This window comes from Carettochelys insculpta, chromosome 1 (assembly GCF_033958435.1).
Source record: "Carettochelys insculpta isolate YL-2023 chromosome 1, ASM3395843v1, whole genome shotgun sequence".
NCBI classification, from domain to species: Eukaryota; Metazoa; Chordata; order Testudines; family Carettochelyidae; genus Carettochelys; species Carettochelys insculpta.
In genome coordinates this window covers 5,497,364-5,519,378 of record NC_134137.1, presented here as the reverse complement: position 1 = coordinate 5,519,378, position 22,015 = coordinate 5,497,364, and the positions used below count along the sequence as shown (strand labels likewise).

Sequence of the window (22,015 nt, the reverse complement as noted above, 5' to 3'; positions counted from 1 at the left end):
TTTGGTTCAAATATTTATTTACAGTTACAAAAAAAAAGGTTCGGAAAGAAAAAAAAAGTTTAAGTTCAGCCACAAGTGCGTGCTGTCATTTGTCCAGGACAAATGGGAGGGGGGTGTGGTGGGGTGCTCCATGGTGTAGGCGTTGGGGCAGGAGTGTGGTGGAGGAAGGGGCGGGCAGTAGGGGGCCTGGGCAGAGTTCACCCCGCGGCCTGTTCATCAAAGTGGGCCCACAGGGCCTCCCGGACCCGGGTCCCCTCGGGGTCCACCTGCCGACTGGGGGCAGCAGGTGGCTGGACGTCTGCCCTGCCGGCCTCCGCAGCCCAGCCCTGGAAAAAGGTCTCCCCCTTGCTCTCTACCAAATTGTGCAGGGCGCAGCAGGCACCCACAATCTGGGAGATGTTGTTGGGGCCCGCATCCAGGCGGGTCAGGAGACATCTCCAGCGTCCCTTCAGGCGGCCAAATGAGCGCTCCACCACCTGGCGCGCATGGTTCAGGCGCTGGTTGAAGCGGTCCTGGCTAGCGGAGAGATGGCCCGTGTAGGGGTGCATGAGCCACTGCCGGAGGGGGTATGCCACATCTGCGATGACGCAGAAGGGCATGGTGGTGTCCCCCAGAGGGATCTCCCACTGGGGGATGTAGGTCCCTGCCTCCAGCCGGCGGCACAGGCCCGAGTTCCGGAAAACCCGGGCGTCGTGGGTGCTGCCAGGCCAGCCCACGTAAATGTCCTGGAAACGGCCCCGGCTGTCCACCAAGGCCTGGAGGACGACAGAATGGTAGCCCTTTCGATTGAGGTATCATCCTCCACTGTGATGCGGGGCGCGGATGGGGATGTGAGTCCCATCCAGAGCCCCGAAGCAGTTGGGGAAGCCCAGGGTGGCAAAGGCGGCAATGGTGGCATCTGGGTCCCCCCTTCTCACAAGCCTGTGCAGGAGCATGGCGTTGATGGCACACACAACCTGCAGAGAAAGCACATGGGACAGCACCAATGAGGGGTGAGCAGGGTGTGCGTGGCCCTGCCCTGCCCTGCCCTGCCCCTCCTGCCCTGCCCTGCTCTCCCCTGCCCTCCCCTCCCCTTCCCTGCCCTGACCTGCCCTCCCCTGCTCTGGCCTCCCCTGCCCTGCCCTGCCCTCCCCCCGTGGGTTCACTTACCTCCATGAGGACAGCCCCGACGGTGGCCTTGCCAACACCAAACTGCTGGCCCACGGATCGGTAGCTGTCGGGAGTGGCCAGCTTCCAGACAGCGATGCCGACCCGTTTCTCCACAGGGAGGGCACGCCGCATGGCGGTGTCCTGGTGCCTGAGTGCGGGGGTGAGCCCCTGGCACAGCTCCAGAAATGTCTGCCGGCTCATCCAGAAGTTCCTGAGCCAGCGGTCATCGTCCCACTCCCCAAGCACCAGCCGCTCCCACCAGTCGGTGCTGGTGGGGTAGCTCCAGAGCCGACGGCGTGTGAGGCAGGGGGTAGAGCGGGGTGCTGCAGGGGTAGGGGTTGAGCCCTGCTGCCTGGGGGCATCTCCTCCTCTGGGGCAAGGAGGTGCTCAGCTGCCTTCCACATGGCACGGAGCAGGGCAAGCCCTGCTCCTGCCGGGAGGGCTGGGTGGACCTCTGGCTGCTGCTGCTGCTGCTGCTGGGGGTCCATGACTGCGGCGCCTGGGGTCTGTGTGCCTATGGCTCCTCAGACCGCGTGCTGTGCAGGCTGAGTGTGTCTGGGAGGGGCCCTGTAAGGGAGCAGCTAGCTGTTTCCCCGGAAGCGCTAGTCCGCCCGGTGACCCTGTCTGCAGCTGTGCCTGGCATCCCTATTTCGATGTGTGATACTTTAGCGTGTAGACGTTCCCTTGCTGCGCCTATTTCGATGTTGGGCTGCGCAACGTTGAAGTTGAACATCGACGTTGCCGGCCCTGGAGGACGTGTAGATGCTAGTCATCGAAATAGCCTATTTCGATGTCGCTACTTCGAAATTAGCTACTTCGATGTAGCATGCACCTGTAGACGTAGCCGATGAGGAAATGTCTTTTATTGGTGACAGAGGCAAGGTTTCAAGCTTACACTTTACAAGCCCAAAGTTACAAAACCTCTACAGTGCAAATGAACATCTGGCTCGAATTTTTAAGTGCAAAAATATTTTCTTTTGCCTCCTTTAGCTCAGCAAGCTTCTGCTGCAGCAACAAAACACCTTGATCACCCTATTCAGGATCACTTTTGTTGTCACCCCATAAATGATGGGGTTTAACATGGGAGGAAGGAGCAGATGGAGATGGGCCAGGAGGTTGAGAATGTATCCAGGCAGGATGTGCCCTAAACTGCGTCCGTAAGAGGAGAAAAAAGATGGTGGGTAGAACATCAGTATGACAGAGATGTGGGAGCCGCAGGTGCGCAGAGCTTTGAGCCGGGCGTTGCTGGATGGGAGCCGGAAGACGGCCCTGAGGATCAGCACATAAGACACAGCAATGAGCGCAGCATCCAACAGAAATACTAACATAGCCATGACGATGCCTAACACCGTGTTGGCTGTGGTGTTGTCTCAGGCCAGCCGGGCGATGCCATTGTGCTCACAGAAGGTGTGTGGCAGGAGGTTGGTCCTGCAGAACTTCAGTCTTTTCGCCAGCAAGACAACAGGGAAAACAACACAGAAACTTCTTGTGACAATGGCCAGCCCCATCTTCCCAATCACAGTCTTGGTTAGCACAGTGCTGTATCTCAGGGGGTTGCAGATGGCAACATACCGGTCAAATGCCATGGCCACCAGGATGGCCGACTCGGCAATAAAACTGAAATGGACGAAAAACAACTGGGTGAGGCAGGCAGCAAAAGAAATTTCCCCTGCTCTGAACCAGAATAGATCCAGTATCTTGGGCACTGTGGTGGTCGATAACAGTAGATCAGCTGTGGCCAGCATGGAGAGGAAAAGGTACATGGGCTCATGGAGGCTTTGTTCTGTCCCGATGATGAATAGGAGCAGAGAGTTGCCAAAAAGTCCTGCAATGTACATCACACAGAAGGGGATGGCCATCCAGATGTTCGACTCCTCTGTACCTTTGATGCTGGTCAGGATGAAGCTTACAGGGGCAAAATAGGTCTGATTGTCAGCTGGCATCATATACCATCCCTTGGAGCTTTTTATGCCATTTCCAGGAGCTAAAGGCAAAAGTGAAAATCAGTGAGAACTCAAGTGTGAGCAAGGACTGGAATGCATTTGGTGAGAGAGTGAAGGCTGCCTCTGGGAGGCCACCTGGGAAGTGAGATGCCACCAAGCCCTCTGACCCACCAGCATGTCCCCCCCCTCACACTTTGTTTCTGGAACAAGGTAGAGACATGCTCCTGGTCTTACTAATTCACCAGCATTTACACAGGTACAGACACACCTTTTTATCATTTTATGAGCCCCTGTGTGTGAACCAAAATGAGGGAGGCTTTAGCCAAATTAATTCCAAGCTTACCAGACTCACAACCCTGCTGGAGGATAAACTGAAGACGCTACCGCCTTATGTGCAACTGAGAACCATAGAGCATAAGGCCACAGAATTCCTTCCCTCCCTCCCTCCCTCCCTGAGTTGGGAGAGGAGCATGGAGTGACTTTGCCTCGAGCTATGATTTTCCCATGTGCTCCAATGCAACTCAGTGGTTCAGAGAAAGCCAAAACAAGTACACAGACTAGAAAACATAGATTTTAAATGATCATAAGTGAGAGGAAATAAGTCATAACACAAAACTTAGCAAAGAAATTCTCACCCTGGCTCATGGTACAAGCAGTCTGGTTGATTTTCAAGACACAAGCTACACTTCCTTTATGTCTTGGAATCCCCATGGTTTTCATGCACAGGCTAGAAATTGCTTTCGCCTTGATCAAGCACTTACCCACCAGTTTGGTCTTTGACCCTCTGTTGTTTGCAAGAGTCTTTTTGTCTGGGTAACCATGAGAAAAAATAAGATGAAGGCTCTCCATGTCTTATAGAGCTTTAGCGTATGGCAGGATCCACGTTTCAAAGCTCCACTAGGAGCAGAGTATTCTCAGGGAGGCTCACCAGGTGAAAGATAAGTTTCTCCCAAAGCCTTTTGTTTCTTTGTCTTGAACAGAACCATGCTATCCAGCTGTCCAGACTGAAGCATCTTGCCTGGTGGGCATTGCCCGGGTGTAGCCAGAATCAAATTACACATACAACTTTAGGTCCAAAAATGGTGCATGAATACAAATAGGATAATCTTGTTCAGCAAATCAAAACTTCTCCAATGACACCTCATGACTCATCTTCTAAAACATGTATTATAACTTTATCATGATCACATGATAATAATATCACAGTGAAGAAGATGAAGTGCAGCATAAAAGACTACATCATAGCTACCATAAAACACTTCCTTGTGTGCCAGCTGCCTGTCAGGTTGGACCATAAATCCAGAAATGCTCCTCATGCTACACAATGTCTCCAGTCCTCCAGAAGGATGATGGTTGGATGGTTCTGGCCCTGGTTCAGCAGGACGTGCACCTCCTCTTGTCCATCTCCACAGAAAAATGGCACCTCCACATTTGCTACAGCCATTTTCTGTGCTCTCATGGTGAGCATGAAGGGTGTTAAAACGGCCATATGACTGATTCTTCTATCCCTTACCCTGGTTTCACAGTCACTCCTGTGGAGTCACTTTCAGTTCATCATGGCATCAGAGCAAGACATGCTTCATTCTTTGGCAAGATACCTCCTCCTGGTTCCTTCAGGCTCTGAGGCCTTGACCTGAGCAAAGCACAAGCACACAAGTAAAATCGAGTCAACTCCCACTGATGGGAAGGTGTAATTTTTTAAGGATTGGATCCAAAATATTCAGGCCAATCTCAAGAGATGTGCAGTCTACACTGCAGTCTGTAGGGTAACCACATTGCTCAGGCATGTGAAAAATCCAGCCCTGTGAGTGACCATGTTACACTGATCTAACATGAAAAGCAGACAGTTTGGAACTGCGTAAGTGGCAAACCAAGGACAGGAAACAGAAGACATTTGTTTGGGAATTTACCCAGGGGCAGTCCCCAGAGAGTTTCTATGACTTTCAGGCTTACGTGAGCATTAAATATATCTGAAGATACTCCTTGAAGGTGGACAATGTGGCTAATGAGTGATCAGTTCTTGTTACTTGCAAAGTATGCGCCTTGTTTGTCTTTCTCCCAGAGGAAAGGAACAACTTTATATGTATAAAGTGCAAGCTGGTCTCCATACTGGAGGAGAAGGTTGAAAGACTAGAGCCCCAAGTCATGACCTTGCATTGCATCCAGGAAAATTAAGATTTTCTGGATAGAAGTCAGCCTTTGGCTCTGCAGGCGTAGCATGCTGAAGCATAAGAGAGCAGTGCAGAACATGGAGGAAAATTGGGAGCATGTGTTCTCCAAGAGAAAAAAAAAAGAGAGAACTCTGGTAATCCCTGGTGCAGATAGATACCAGAAACCATTTTCAGGTTCTCTGCACAGGTCCAGCAACCATTGTGTTTCAAAAAGAGAATCCTCCTCACTGCTACAAGCTGGAAACCAACTGGCTAAGAAGAAGATCTGCAGAAAAAGATCTGGGAAGTGCTGTGGATGAGAAGCTCAATATGAGTGTGACTTGTTTCCAAGAAGGCTAATGACATGTTGGACTGCATTAGGAGGAACATTTCCAGCAGAACAAGGCAAGTGATTATTCACCTCTGTTTGGCACTGGTGAGGCCACATCTGGAGTACTGTGCACAGTTTTGAGCCCCACACTACTGAAAATATGTGGACTAATTGGACAGAGTTCCGTGGAGAGCAATGAAAATGAGTAGTGGTCTGGGGTACATGACGTATAAGGAACATAGGCTTTGGGATCTGATCTTATTTAGTCTATAGAAGAGAAGAGTGAGGGGTGATTTGATAGCAGGATCAACGACCTGAAGTGGAGTTCCAAAAGGGATGGAGAGAGGCTGTTGTCAGTGGTAACAAATTGCAAAACAAGGAGCAATGATCTCAAGATGAAGTCGGGGAGGCCTAGCTTGGAAATTAGGAAAAATGTTTCACTAGAAGGTCAGTGAAGCACTGGAATGGGTTATGTAGGGAGAAGGTAGAATCTCCATCCTTAGAGGTTTTTAAAACCAGGCTTGACAAAGGCCTGGCTGGGATGATTTAGTTGATGGTGGTCCTGCTTTGAGAAGGGGGTTGGACTAGATGACCTCCTGAGTTGTCTTCCAGGCCTAACATCCATGATGCTAAGATTTGGGAGCAATTGTGGCTAGTTCTCTGAAAGTATCCGCTCCTGGGTTCTTTTCCAACCACCATCTCTGATTCAATAACGCAAGGGGAACGCACTGTGTTGCCAGCGGGAGGAGAGGAGAAGAGACCTTTCTCCTGTTGCCATCGAGCTCTTCGTTAAGGCAGAGCAGCAGTGCAGCTGCTTGGTGTCTCCCTGCTATGGAGAATTGCTGCAGCAGGAGATGAAGGGTGACCAGTTGTCCCATTTTTAAAAGTACAGTCCCACATTTACATCCTTCTGTTGGCGTTCTGACATTTTCTTAGAAACAAGCCAATTGTCCTCCATTTTCCTTCTCCTGCCACTGGACAGCTGCCAGCCCAGTTGCGGTGAGTGTGTTTGGGGATCCACAACCCCGCTGTAGGGCTGGGTGTGTAAGGCTGGTGATGGGGCAAAGCTGCATCCTACAGGACAAGCTGCTCCCTGGGCTGCTCTTAGAACAGCTCCCACTTCAAGGCAGCTCTTGGAGAGCAGGGCCCTGCCCCCATCCCATTTATTAACAGTCCTTTCGGGAACTCTGTGAGCTGCAGTGGCTGGGGAGGTGAGGCGGGTGCCGGGCAGAGTGACCACACTTCAGCCCTTCATTGCGTCCCCCAGTCATTGGCCATTTCTCACTGTCCTTTTCCTCCTCTTCTCTGTCACCCAGTCCTGCTGCTCCTCCACATCACACCGAGCTGGACACATCCAGCTCCCATTGCTATGGCACCCGGCCCGTGGGCAGAGCATTCAGTGCCCCAGCAGCCTGGCGCGCTGACCCCTTCCTTCCTGCCCCGCCTCTGGCTCAGCCGGCTCCTGGGGAAGCTGAAAAGTCTCAGTCTTGGGGAGCTGCCCAGGAGGGGCTGAGACCTGTAAGTGCCACAGCTCTGCACAGTGCTGGCACAGGGAAACCTCCCCACTCCTCAGCTAGTGTCTGGAAGCAATTTCCATCCTGACCATGGACCCACCCGGGGCCAGGCACCTGATGGGGAGAGACACTCAGCTGTGCAGCCAGGGGGCCTGGCAAGGGGAGAGGCGCAGGGCCCAGAAGGGGCAGAGGGCAAGGGAGGGAGCACGGGGCATAGTGGGCAGTAGCAGACAGACAATGGGAACAGATGCCCCAGCCCTGGGACTGCTTCACTTCCCTGGTCCCAGCCCCAGAGCTGCTGCAGCAGGGAAGGGCTGGGGGGAGTCCCTCTCCACCTGCCATAGCCTTGGGGTAGCCTCCATACGAACCCCTCATCCCCATCTGCACCCCAGAGCCTGCATCCCCAGCCGGAATCCTCCCCCCATCCCACCCCTGAGCCCCTCCCCCCAGTCACCTCCATGCTGGGCACACAGCACAATTCATCCCCACACAGACAGCAAAAAGGAGGGGGGACACTCCCCCCAGTGCTCTCTGCACCTCCCAGCCCCCACCCGGGTGCTGCCACCAGACACCCTGGGCGTGCTCCTAGCACAGACCCCTCCCCTGCTCAGCCACCTCCCTGGCCAGGTTTGCTGCAGCCCCTGTGGTCAGCTACCCTGAGCCCTGATGTGAAATGCATCCCTACGGCTTAACCCCTTCCTGCCTGCACTCCAGTGGGCTGACCGGAGCAGCTGGGTTATGTTGGTGGCCAGCAATCGGCTGCAGGTGTTGGCTGCATTTGGATGCTGTGTGATCAGGCAGGGACGAGCTGTCCTGGGCAAAATGGGGTGTGGGAATGAGAAGAGATGAGCTGTGGGGAGACGTGAGAGAAATCGTCCCTTTTCCCTCTTCTCCCACCCATGGCTGGAGGCAGCTCCTGCCCTGTCAGTCCCGCTCAGTGTGAAAATGCTGCTGCTGGCCCCATTCCGGTGTGAATCCTGCCAGAAATCCGGGGACGTGCGACCTGCTCACGTCCAGGATCCCTTCCCCTCGCCAGGTAACCTCAGGAGCATTCAGCACCAGTACAGGAGAGCTGGGACCAGCCAGGCACTGAGGGTGATACCACCAGGTAGGGAAGGTGCCTTCAGTTGTCCAGTCAGCCCCAGGGTGAGAGAGGTGTGTTACCTCTGCCCATTGCAGTGCTGAAGCCTTGCAGACTGGAAGGTAAATAAAAAGAATACAGCTGCCCAGGTAACTTTACAGGTGTGCTGTATTCAGCCTGGGGAAATACGGTTGCACAAAACAGAAGAGGTCACGTATGGCAAAAGTGATAAACTGGGACTAGCTGCTCTTTTGTGCACAGGGAACCTGGAATTCGTGGCAGGGGTTAGCGCGCACAGAGCATTGATTCACAGGGGCCCATAGACGGGGCACTCTGATTGTTTCCACGGAAGGGTAAGATAGGGCTGTCCAAGGAGAGAGGAGAGTTACTCCTCACTGAGTCAGGGAATCAAGGTGCTTTCCGGTGCGGAGAGTCCAGAGAGCCATCACAGTAGCTCTTAGATATTTGCCTGTGTCCTTCCTTCGGCTGAACAGACAAAAATCTTGCGTGTGTCTGATGTGTCGCTGTCAGCGATCCATCTTCCTGAGCTCAGTCCTGGGCCTTCAGACAGACAAGCAGGGAAAGGGACTCTCTTTTACTGGACCCCTTCGGACAGCTGGTTCCCCTGGGATGAAAAAGGTGTGTCCTTCTGCGAACGAAGAAATGCTGTGACTACCTTGAAAGGTTGTGTAATATGTGGAGGCTTCCCGGGCACGGCAGAGAGAGCCAAATGTGGGTTAACTGCTGAAAACCAGGTCATGTACAGCCCCATACTGGGGTCCTTCACTATAAGGCACCAAACCAGTCACACTGAGCATCTCTGCTACCTCCCTGTCTAGCCAGAATATACACAAATTAATCCCTCAGGCACTCCAGTTTACCTGGTGCCCCAGCCAGTGCCCCTTCTTACACAGATGAGAGGTTATGAAAAGCAATTTCCTGAAATTCACACCGGTGTTTCCACTCCCCAAAAGGACCAGCCACATCCCCTGGTTAATATGCATTTAGATCTTACCCAAAGCAGCGCGCTAGGCCAGTCCTTTAAAATCTAACATCTAACCTTTTATTCATAAAAAAAAAGAAAGAACAGGGTGAGAGTAATAATTGTTGACGTGGTCAAATTACACACATTAATCATAAATTTCTTGAAGCAGACTGCAGCAGGTGCAATCGGCTGCTATCGTAATCTCCTCTGGAATCCATCTTTCGTTAGGATGGGTCAGCGGTTCTTCCATGTTCAGTTCATTGCAGAGCTGCTGCCTGAGTGCTGAGCTGGACTGGAGATTGGAGACCAAATGAAGACTGTAGACAAAATGGAAAATCTCACAGTCCCGTTTTTTATGGGCTTGTGCATGCTGAGGGAAACCCATTGTTATTCCCTGGCTGCAATCATATGATCCAGTCACCTGTCCACGTGCATTTTGGGGCATTCTGCCAGTGGACACATGTCAGGCAAAAACGTCCATAGATAAATTCCTGGGATGTGGATTAGAACCTATTCTGCTTTACTGAGTTGGGAATCCTTTTCCAGGAGGTTGCCTGACCTCTTACTGTGTCCTCCCAGAACTAACTTCAGCTGCCAGTATAGAGCCAATACTTATAATTTCACACACAAAGGCTACGTCTACACGTGCACCCAACTTCGAAATAGCTTATTTCGATGTTGCGACATCGAAATAGGCTATTTCGATGAATAACGTCTACACGTCCTCCAGGGCTGGCAACGTCGATGTTCAACTTCGACGTTGCTCAGCCCAACATCGAAATAGGCACAGCGAGGGAACGTCTACACGCCAAAGTAGCACACATCGAAATAAGGGAGCCAGGCACAGCTGCAGACAGGGTCACGGGGCGGACTCAACAGCAAGTCGCTCCCTTAAAGGGCCCCTCCCAGACACACTTTCATTAAACAGTGCAAGATACACAGAGCCAACAACTAGTTGCAGACCCTGTATATGCAGCACGGACCCCCAGCTGCAGCAGCAGCAGCCAGAAGCCCTGGGCTAAGGGCTGCTGCCCACGGTGACCACAGAGCCCCGCAAGGGCTGGAGAGAGAGTATCTCTCAACCCCCCAGCTGATGGCCGCCATGGAGGACCCCGCTATTTCGATGTTGCGGGACGCGGATCGTCTACACGTCCCTACTTCGATGTTGAACGTCGAAGTAGGGCGCTATTCCCATCCCCTCATGGGGTTAGCGACTTCGACGTCTCGCCGCCTAACGTCGATTTCAACTTCGAAATAGCGCCCAACACGTGTAGACGTGACGGGCGCTATTTCGAAGTTACTGCCGCTACTTCGAAGTAGCGTGCACGTGTAGACGCAGCCAAAATGATGCAGACATATAAACCGTATAAACCAATTTCAGTGACTCACCAGCTTCCAGGAGACACCTCACTTGGCCTTCTTGGCATAAGTTCAAAGTTAGGACAGTGGTTACAATAATGGCTGTCACGGTCCCTTAAAACCCAGCAGTGTCAAAGGTTGTCACTCTCACCCACAGAAGGTCCAAACACAGCCATTTTCCCCTCTCCCTTGTCTCCCGGGCTGTATCAATGTAAGACATCTACGTGACATAGAGAAGGTAAATCTGAAGCTCCCCATTGTATCATTACACAAGAACAAGGGCAGGGAAAGTAAACAATAGCAAATCGAGGATGGCCTGATCGGTACCACACTGTACCAGAAACCCACTGACAGCTATACTTATCTACACCTTTCTAGCTTCCATCCTGCACACATAACTAGATCCATTATTTACAGTCAAGCTCTTAGGTATAATCACATTTGCTCTGATCCAACTGACAGAGTCCAAAAGCTACAAGATCTCTACCAAATATTCATAAACTTGAATTACCCACCTGGAAAAATAAAAACAAAAACAAAAAAACAAATTGACAGGGCCAGACAAATACCCAGAGGCCAGCTGCTCCAAGATAGGGCCAAAAAGCCAAGAACAGAACACCACTGGTCATCACCTACAGCCCCCAACTCAAACCACCACAACAAATTATTGTAGACCTACAACCTATCCTTAATCAGGATGCCACACTCCAGAAGGCCCTAGGTGACAGGCCTGTTGTCTCCTACAGACAACCTCCCAACCTTATGAGGATTCTAACCAACAGCCACAGTCTGTACCACAAGAACACCAGTCCTGGGACTTTTCCTTGCAACAAAGTCCGCTGCCAGCTTTGTCCACATATCTATTCTGGTGATACCACCACTGGACCTCACCAGGTTAGTCACAGAATCACAGGCACATTCTCATGTTCCTCGACTAACATCATATATGCCGTCATGTGCCAGCAATGCCCAGATGCTTTGTATATTGGACAGACTTCAAACTCTCTCGGACGAAGAGTTAAAGGGCACAAAACAGACATAAAAACATTCCTGACCCACAAACCAGTTAGTCTACATTTTAATGGAGTGGGCCATTCTGTTAATGACTTCGGAGTTTGCGTCTTATTGAAGAAGAATTTCCAGTCTAAATTAGAAAGAGAAGCTGCTGAACTCTCTTTCATATTCAAATTCAACATATTAACTCATGGTTTGAACCGGGATGCAAATTTTCTGGGACATTATAGGGGCTCTTTGGCATACTTGGCTTCATCTAATTTTTGACTCCCCCACCCCTGCGCCTCTGCTCTCTGATTTGCTCACCTTGATCATTTTTTTCTGATTTGTCAACTTTGATTACTGTTTTTAGTTCTCTGTGCCTTAAATATTGAGTCTGTTCTGGTTTGGCTCTGGTCTGAAGAAGTGGGTCTGTCCCACGAAATCTCACCTAATAAATTATTTTGTTTGTCTTTAAAGTGCTACTTGACTGCTTTTTTGTTTCAAATGAAAACCAGGACAAGGAAATTCTTCCCTGCACAGAAGGTAATCAGAGGCCAAAAACTTACCCAGATTCACAGGAATGGGCATTTATATGGGTACAAAAATGCACATAGAGATACCAGAGTTAGGCTACGTCTACAAGTGAAGCCTACATCGAAGTAGCTTATTTCGATGTAACGACATCAAAATAGGCTATTTCGATGAATAACGTCTACACGTCCTCCAGGGCTGGCAACGTCGATGTTCAACTTCGATGTTGCGCAGCACCACATCGAAATAGGCGCTGCGAGGGAACGTCTACACGCCAAAGTAGCACACATCGAAATAAGGGTGCCAGGCACAGCTGCAGACAGGGTCACAGGGCGGACCCAACAGCAAGCCGCTCCCTTAAAGGGCCCCTCCCAGACACACTTGCACTAAACAGCACAAGATCCACAGAGCTGACAACTGGTTGCAGACCCTGTGCATGCAGCATGGATCCCCAGCTGCAGCAGCAGCAGCCAGAAGCCCTGGGCTAAGGGCTGCTGCCCACGGTGACCATAGAGCCCCACAGGGGCTGGAGAGAGAGTGTCTCTCAACCCCTCAGCTGATGGCCGCCATGGCGGACCCCACTATTTCGATGTTGCGGGACACGGATCGTCCACACGTGCCCTACTTCGACGTTCAACTTCGAAGTAGGGCTCTATTCCCATCTCCTCATGGGGTTAACGGCTTCGACGTCTCGCCACCTAACGTCGATGTTAACATCGAAATAGCGCCCAACACGTGTAGCCATGACGGGCGCTATTTCGAAGTTAGTGCCGCTACTTCGAAGTAGAGTGCACGTGTAGACGCGGCTTTAATGGCAAGAAACTTTTTGGAAGGCCGAGTGACTACTTTGGCTCTAGTTTTAAGCCAGTCTCTGATAAGGAAAAGGCTGGGGTGCAGTGTGGGTGGCAGGTGTGGAAGTATAACATTGTATAAGTATAACGTTGTATAAGGGGACATGCTGGATACATTGTATACTGTGTGTGTTATGTGGTTCCTGGTGCCCTGACATCATGTCCTTGCAGCCTCCTGCCACTGGAGTCCCAGTTTGCCTCAGGCCTGTCTGGGACTCTCACCTTCCAGTGTCTCACCTGGCATTGAGGTACAAACCTGACCCTGACCTGCCTACACTCCCCAACCTGGTTTCTCACTCACGGAGTTGTTGGCCTTTGAGAGAATCGTAAGTATCTCTTCGAGGAGAGGTGCACACACACGAACATCACAGAGTCATAGGATCCTACGGCTGGAAGGGATCTCAGGAGGTCATCTAGTCCAGCCCCCTGCTTCAAGCAGGATCAAACCCCACTAAATCATCCCAGCCAGGACCTTGTCAAGCTGGGACTTAAAAACCTCTAGGGATGGAGAATCCACCACTTCTCTTGGCAATGCATTCCTGTGCTTCACACCCGCCTGGTGAAGTAATTTTTCCTAATATCTAATCTACTCCTCCCCCTCTTTAACTTCAGGCCATTACTCCTGCCGTCTGACACCACCATCCTGGAAGAGTCAAACATGAGCAACGCTGAACCCATTATCACTCACCAACCACTTTGTTGGACTGGTTGTGTGGTTCGGATGTCTGATCAGCGCCTCCCAATACAGATTCTGTTTTCTGAACTGAAGGAAGGACATAGGCGTGCGGGGCTCAGAGGAAGCGATAAAGGGACACACTGAAAGCACACCTAAAAAGGGCAGTATTGCTGTCAACACTGGTGAGAGCCTTGCCCAGGACCATCCCCAATGGAGAGCGGTAATCCGTGATGGGGTGGCACAGTTTGAGAGGTCCTACTGAAGTGCAGATGAGGAGAGGTGGAGAAGAAGTGACCCCTTCTATGATAAGGCCTGCAGCTCCATAACCAGACTGGCCAGCCCTCAAAGGAGTTACAAACAGGAGGGTAACATAAAGGCTTCCTACTTGTTGTCGCGTGACCCCCAAGGGAAGAGAAGAGAAGAGAAGAGACTGAGCTGTCTGACAGGGAACACCAGCAGGCTCGCAGTTTTAGGGGTTGTCTGCATGTGTGTTCTGCTTGCAGCAGGCCAGGCAGATTTAGTGTCAGATACAGCCCCCCAGCCCCCCGCACACAGCATATCCCCTCATTTCTTTTCCTACCCGGGCACTTTTTCTTCCATGTGCAGAGTGCCCATGCTTGATGCAGGGGTGGAAGTTCTTTTAGGGTCCTGCAGACTGCAGCTGTATGCACAAGTGGCACCCTGCACAGAACACCAAGACTCCTGCCAACACCCGGACAGTGATCATGGCAATGAAGCTTAGTTTGATGCCAAATCCATGCATAGTCCCTCCCAAGTGCAGGTAGCCTGTGATGTTCCACCCTGGACACCAATTCTGGTGACCAAAATAACGTGCTCACCTGTGTTCTGCACAATAATTCGCAGGTTCCATATTTCCTGACCCTTGTTGATAGCTGCCCTAACTGGGGCATGGACCTGAGAGCAGTTCCTCACCACCACTGGGTTTATGTGCCTCATCAGTCAGGTGGTAATTCTGGTGTGACAGTGTCAATAACCCATAGGCTAGTGGGAAAACCGAGTTTGCCTTTTTCCTCCCCCAAAGGTTGTAGGTTCCTCCCCGATGGGGATGTCTTGGGAAGCTCTCTGCCATGTTACCGATAGCTGCCCTTGCATTCCCCAGATGTTGGGCTTGTTCACCAAGGCCTCATATCTATCTCTTCCTGTTTCCCCTCATGAGTTGGAACAGAATTTGGTTGGTCACCTACTGGAGCTGCCATTTGTCCACGCGGCCTGGTGCAAGTGGGGTACCCTCGTTCCCACTCACTTGGCACAAAATATGTATTGTTGAGGTGAGCAAAGCCCCAAGGTGACAGTTCACATGTTACTGCTCTGTACAACACCACAGACCTCTGTGCAGCTGGAAGTGTGTGGTGGAGGTTTCCCATAAGCACTGTTTATACCAGGGGGCATGCTGTGACCCACGCAACCCTGTGGGTTGCATTAACCACTGTGGGGGAAAACTGCTCTAAGGGTTAAAAGAGGTTTTTTTTCCACACTAACCAGGCCTCACTCTGTAAGGGGATGTTAGGGGGTCATCTGCGCTTCTTTGAAGTCCCCACCTTGTCACCTAGAGACAATTTATCCTGTAGGCTCCTCTGTCTGGGTTATCAGGTACCTTTGTAGTGTAAATTGGCCTCAAGCACAGCTGGTGTTTGCAGACAGGTCTCAGGGCAATTCTGCTGAGACTTTCATATGTTAATGAAGACAATTAGTTACTAAATTGTCTTAACAAACTGTATAAAGAGTCCTAACAAAGGCTCGTCTGCATACTTGGTTCAGTCTGATTCTTGACCTTCCCCCCAACCCCTCCACTCTCTGATTTGCTCACCTTGATTATCTTTTTCTGATTTGTCCTCCTTGTTTACTGTGTTTTGTTCTCTGTGCCTTAAATATTGAGTCTGTTCTGGTCTGGCTATGGTCTGAAGAAGTGGGTCTGTCCCACGAAAGCTCACCTAATAAACTACTTTGCTAGTCTTTAAAGTGCTACTTGACTGCTTTTTGTTTTGATAGTGTATAACGAGTCCTGAGAACTGATTCTCAGGGCTCCCACTTCTTTGGAAGCTGGTAGCATGCATGCATGCAAATAAAGTTTCCTTTTAGATCTCAGTCTTGCCTCACTGCTTTGACCTCCAGCCTCGGACCTTTGGGGGACACTGTACCCCAGCGGAACGGGGTTCACCAACACCGCCCATCTGCCAACAACAACAATAAATTTAGTTTACAGCCACCAATCCTGGTTGCTGGTCAAGTGCCTAAAACACATAGAAATACTTCTCAGCCGCCGGTGGGCACAGACTATTGTTTAAATGTAACGTTCTTCTCCAAATTCCTTTGCTCTTTTGCAGAAAACAGAATAATTACTTCCATGCTTTTTTTTTTAATTTTAAATCGATGAGGTGGTGTGCCCCAGTTTACACTTTTATAGGGCAGATTTAGAGTGCATTAGTTTCCTTGTGGTGACTAGCTTAGAGGTTATTTATGGGTAAGAGCTGAAGAGAAGCGTTACATGAGACCTGGTTTTAATTACACATTGAACGTCTCTAGTCCAGCACCCTCCGGACTTGACTGGTGTCAGATGAGAGAATCTGGGAGGTCAATATTCTCTAGCAGATTAAAAACACTTCCACTACCTACAGGGCCCTTAGAAAACATTTAGGGGTAAATTATAGTTAAATAACTGCACAGAACACTGAGAAACAGGACTGGTGGTTGTAAACAAAATTTATGGACCGACGGGAGACTTGGGTACACTTATGATAAGGGGTCATCCAGCCAACTAAACTGCCAGATTATCGATTTTGCCCCATGACCGAGGGCTGGACTAGAGCGGTTCAATCTGAACAGTTTTTAAGATGGCTTCAGATTGTGGCAGTCAGATTACTCACAGCCATATTAAGTCCCAGTGTTTCTGACGTTCTTCTTTCTACCCTTAACCCCTTCCTCTGCTTCAGAGGCATGTGGTTTTAGTGTCTGTGCCCCTCCCGCTGTTCTCAACGGCCTCTTTTGAAACAATGTCATTGTAGCCATGTCAGTCTTAGGATATCAGAGACCTACTGTGGATGAGGAAATGTCATTTATTGAACCACCTTCGACTGGTCACAGAGACAAGTTTTCAAGCTTACACTTTAGAAGCCCATACTTCCAAACCCCCAAAATTCAAATAACACCTGGCTTTAATTTCCAAGTGTCAGATCATTTTCTGCTACCTCCTTTAGCTCGGCAGGAAGCTTCTTCCATGATATTGATAAAACACCTTGATCACCTGATTCAGGATGGCTTTTGATGTCACCCCATAAATGATGGGGTTTAGCATGGGAGGAATGAGCAGATGAAGGTGGGACAGGAGGTTCAGAATATAACCAGGGATGATGTTCCCCAAATGGTATGCAAAAGAGGAGAAAAAGGACGGTGGGTAGAACATCAGTATGACAGAGATGTGGGAGCTGCAGGTGCGCAGAGCTTTGATCCGGGCGTTGTCGGATGGGAGCCGGAAGACGGCCCTGAGAATGAGCACATGAGACACGGCAATGAGCGCAGCATCCAACACAAATGCTAACATAGCCATGGCTACACCGTACAAGAAGTAGACTGTGATGTTGTCGCAGGCCAGCCGGATGATGCCCATGTACTCACAGTAGGTGTGCGGAAGGAGGTTGCCTCTGCAGAACTTCAGTCGCTTCACGAGAAAGATGACAGGGAAAACAACACAGAAACTTCTTGTGACAACCGCCAGCCCCATCTTCCCGATCACAGCCTTGGTTAGCACAGTGGTGTATCTCAGGGGGTCGCAGATGGCAACATACCGATCAAACGCCATGGCCACCAGCATGGCCGACTCGGCAATAAAACTGAAATGGATGAAGAACAACTGGGTGAGGCAGGCAGCAAAAGAAATTTCCCCTGCTCTGAACCAGAATAGATCCAGCATCTTGGGCACTGTGGTGGTTGATAACAGTATATCAGATGTGGCCAGCATGGAGAGGAAAAGGTACATGGGCTCATGGAGGCTTTGTTCTGTCAATATGATGAATAAGAGGAGAGAATTCCCGTAAAGAGCCACAATGTACATCAGACAGAAGGGGATGGACATCCAGATGTTAGACTCCTCTGTACCTTGAAAGACGGTCAGGATGAAACTTTCCAGGGCAAAATAGGTCTGATTGTCGGCTGGCATCATGTACCATCCCTTGGAGCTTTTTATTCTGTTCCCAGGAGCTAACAGCAAAAGTGAAAATCAGTGAGAACTCACATGTGAGCTAGGACTGGAATACATTTGGTGACAGAGTGAAGGCTGGGAGGCCACCTGCGAATGAGATGCCACTGAGCCCTCTGACCCACCAGCCTGGGCCCCCTCTCACACAGTGTTGCTCGAACAAACTGTTGACTGCTCCCGGTCTTACTAATCCACCAGCATTCGTACAGTCACAGACACACCCTGTTGCCATTATATAAGCCAGTGTGTGTGAACCATATATAGGAAGGCTGCTGCCAAATTCATTGCAAGCTTCCCAGACACACAACCCTACAGGAGTATAAACTGAAAATGTTACCGTCTTATGTGCTGCTGAAACCCATTCAGTCTAGGGCCATAGAGTTCCCTCCCTCCCTCCTTTCCTCAGTTCGGAGAGGGGAATGCAGTGAATTTGTCCCTTGAGCCTCAAGGTATGGAGATTCCACCACCTGTCTTGGTAACTCATTCCAGTGCTTCACCACCCTCCTGGGGAAAGAGTTTTTCCTAATATCCAACGTAAACCTCGGCTTTTCCTTAATCATCGGTCACTAGGCTACATCCCTCATCCAGTAACAGCCCCACACCTTCCCTGATAACCCTTCAATTGTCAACATGCCCATAGAAACCCTTCTGTTTACCCTTCACGTTCCCTGCCAGATGCAGTTCCAGTTGTGCTTTTGCTTCCTTGATTATTCCCCAGCGTTCTCCGGCCATATATTTATAATCCTCCTTAGTCATCTCTTCAAGTTTCAACATCTTATACACATGCTTTTTAGTCTGAAGTAACCCAGGATTTCCCTGATTTAGTTGGGCTGATCCTGCTTCAGGCAGGGGGCTGGACTAGATGACCTCCTAAGGTCTCTCCCAGCCTTGGATTCTAAGATTCTAAAAAACTTCCTTGTGTGACAGTCGCCTGCCTGTTTGGACCATAAATCCAGAGACGCTCTCTTGCTACTGCACACCTCCATTCCCAAAGCAGGATGATGGCTGGATATTTCGGGTCCCCCTTTAGCTGGGTTCTCCTGATCACACACCCCGAAGTAGCCAAAGACCCTCAATCTTGAGGAATTGCCTGGGAGGTGCTGAGACCTGTGTGTGCAGATGCTCTGCCCAGCTCTGGCACAGGAAACCTCTCCACTGCTCAGACAATAGCAAGAGTGGAAGCTGTTGGAGGAAACAATGTTCTGGGGCTTAGCACCTCATTCCTATTATGGTGTGCACCTGAGCAGCTGCACAGGACCCACCCAGGGCCAGGCACCTGATGGGGAGAGCCACTCAGCTGTGCAGCCAGGGGGCCTGGCAAGGGGAGAGGCGCAGGGCCCAGAAGGGACAAAGGGCAAGGGAGGGAGCACAGGGCATAGTGGGCAGTAGCAGACAGACAATGGGAACAGATGTCCCAGCCCTGGGATTGTTTCACTTCCCTGGTTCCAGCCCCAGAGCTGCTGCAGCAGGGAAGGGCTGGGGGGAGTCCCCTCCACATGCCGTAGCCTTGGGGTAGCCTCCACACGAACCCCTCATCCCCGTCTGCACCCCCGAGCCTGCACCCCCAGCCGGAATCCTCCCCCCATCCCACCCCTGAGCCCCTCCCCCCCAGTCACCTCCATGCTGGGCACACAGCACAATTCATCCCCACACAGACAGCAAAAAGGAGGGGGGACACTCCCCCCAGCGCTCTGTGCATCTCCCAGCCCCCACCCGGGTGCTACCACCAGACACCCTGGGTGTGCTCCTAGCACAGACCCCCTCCCCTGCTCAGCCACCTCCCTGGCCAGGTTTGCTGCAGCCCCTGTGGACAGCTACCCTAAGCCCTGATGTGAAATGCATCCCTACGGCTTAACCCCTTCCTGCCTGCACTCCAGTGGGCTGGCCGGAGCAGCTGGGTTATGTTGGTGGCCAGCAATCGGCTGCAGGTGTTGGCTGCATTTGGAAGCTCTGTGTTCATTCCCCAAACAAGCTGTCCCAGGCACAGTGGGGTGCAACAAAGAGAAGAGATGAGCTCTGGGGTGAAATGAGACAAGTCGTCCCTTTCTGCACTTCTTCCATCCTGCCCTGTCACTCCCACTCAGTGTGAAAATGCTGCTGCTGGCCCCATTCTGGTGTGAATCCTGCCAGAAATCTGGGGATGTGCGACCTGCTCACGTCCAGGATCCCTTCCCCTCGCCAGGTTACCTCAGGAGCATTCAGCACCAGTACAGGAGAGCTGAGGCCAGCCAGGCACTGAGTGTGGATAGCACCAGGCTGAGCACAGGGTGCAGCTGAGGGGAAGGGTAGCTGAGCAGTGTTTATGTTGGCCTGCTAAACCCACTGTTGTGAGCTCAATCCCTGCAGTGGCCATTTAGAGGTTCTGGGGAAATAGACTAAAAAAGGGGTTGTGATTGGTCCTGCCAAGAGAGCAGGGAACTGAACTCAGTGACCTCCTGTAGCCAGACATGAACCCCCCATTTGGCCTTTTCTTCTTCTCTCCCCCCACTGGGAGAGACAGAGAGGGAGACAGGCAGCCTTTGACGCCCTGGGAACGCAGGTGTGCTGTTTCACCCAGCCTCTCTACCATACACAAAAACCAGACAGTGAATGGGCTAGCTAATAGCTGCCCTTCTGGCTGATCTCGGTAGTTGACACATCTGATCCCTGCCCCAGGAAGAACGGGGAACCCCCGCCCATCACCTCCAAAGGTGCCCGATTGTCCACAATTCACAGGTGCGAATTGAGCCTTGCACCTTCCCTGGGAAACCTGGGGTTCAAACACATTCCTCCCAGATTGGCCACTTGAGACCAGGAAGAAGCCAAAGGGGTATAAAGAGGGGTTTGGCAGCCCACCCCTTTGAGCTCCAACCACCTACACCTGCTGGCCAGGTCTGGTATTGACTCCCGAGACTGGGGATGCCTGGTTCGTATCTACTTCTTCCCGAGGGACTGAGAGAAAGATTCTGGGTCACACTGGATCTAGGAAGCAGGGGTAAGAATTACACCTGTATTACACTTCTTTCCTACAGGAATTGAGGGAAAAGACTCTGGTTCCACCAGGTCTAAGAGGCAGGGGTGAAAATCACACCTGCAACGGGCCTTTCTTGTGTACACAGTAATTGTATTAAAACAAAAAGCAGTCAAGTAGCACTTTAAAGACTAGTAAAATGGTTTATTAGGTGAGCTTTTGTGGGACAGACCCACTTTTTCAGACCACAGCCAGACCAGAACAGACTCAATATTTAAGGCACGGAGAACCAAAACCAGTAAGCAAGGAGGACAAAGCATAAAAAGATAATCAAGGTGAGCAAATCAGAGAGTGGAGGGGTGGGGGGGAAGATCAAGAATTAGAATGAGCCAAGTATGCAGACGAGCCCCTATAGTGACTCAGAAAGTTCCCATCACGATTTAAACCATGTGTTAATGTGGTGAATTTGAATATAAAAGTCAGCTCGTCCACTTCTGTCTCTAAAACGGAGCGATAATTTCAAAAAAGAAAAGAGAATAAATTTTCTTCAGAAATTATCGCTCCCTCTTAGAGAGAGAAGTGGACGAGCTGACTTTTATATTCAAATTCGCCACATTAACACATGGTTTAAATCGTGATGGGAACTTTCTGAGTCACTATAGGGGCTCGTCTGCATACTTGGCTCATTCTAATTCTTGATCTTCCCCCCCACCCCTCCACTCTCTGATTTGCTCACCTTGATTATCTTTTTATGCTTTGTCCTCCTTGCTCACTGGTTTTGGTTCTCTGTGCCTTAAATATTGAGTCTGTTCTGGTCTGGCTATGGTCTGAAAAAGTGGGTCTGTCCCACGAAGGCTCACCCAATAAACCATCTTGCTAGTCTTTAAAGTGCTACTTGACTGCGTTTTGTTTTGATAGTGTATAGACTAGCACGGCTCCCTCTCTGTTAGTAATTGTATTAGTTTCAGCTAGCTAGTTTGTCTAGAACTTTTCTGAAGTTAAATTGTGTTGTTTCCCCTTTAAAAACCGCGGGTACTAACTGTTTTGGGCTATAAACTGCTAAAACCATTAGCCTGTCAATCAAACCGCAGAAAGCCCTCGTCTTATCTTCAAAACGCGTTTACCCCTTGACCTATTAGAGCCCTGAGATGGGCCATTACCTTTAAGATCATTATCTTGCCTGTCAAACCACGGGTGGTCCTCACCTCACCTTAACTGGCCAGCCGCGGGCAGCAATTGCCTTCCGTAAACATTAGCAACCGCAAGAAGATCATTATCCTGTCAAT

General features: G+C 50.6%; 1 protein-coding gene and 1 pseudogene across 1 annotated transcript; both read right to left on the bottom strand.

The window, feature by feature from the left end:
- Positions 1-2,135: 2,135 nt before the first annotated feature.
- Positions 2,136-3,092, bottom strand: LOC142007606 (olfactory receptor 52B2-like; annotated as a pseudogene).
- A 13,685-nt stretch (positions 3,093-16,777) lies between these two features.
- On the bottom strand, positions 16,778-17,743 carry LOC142002507 (olfactory receptor 52B2-like). The gene has a single exon (XM_074978669.1). It carries the CDS (start codon positions 17,741-17,743, stop codon positions 16,778-16,780), a length of 966 nt encoding a protein of 321 aa, XP_074834770.1.
- Positions 17,744-22,015: the final 4,272 nt, after the last annotated feature.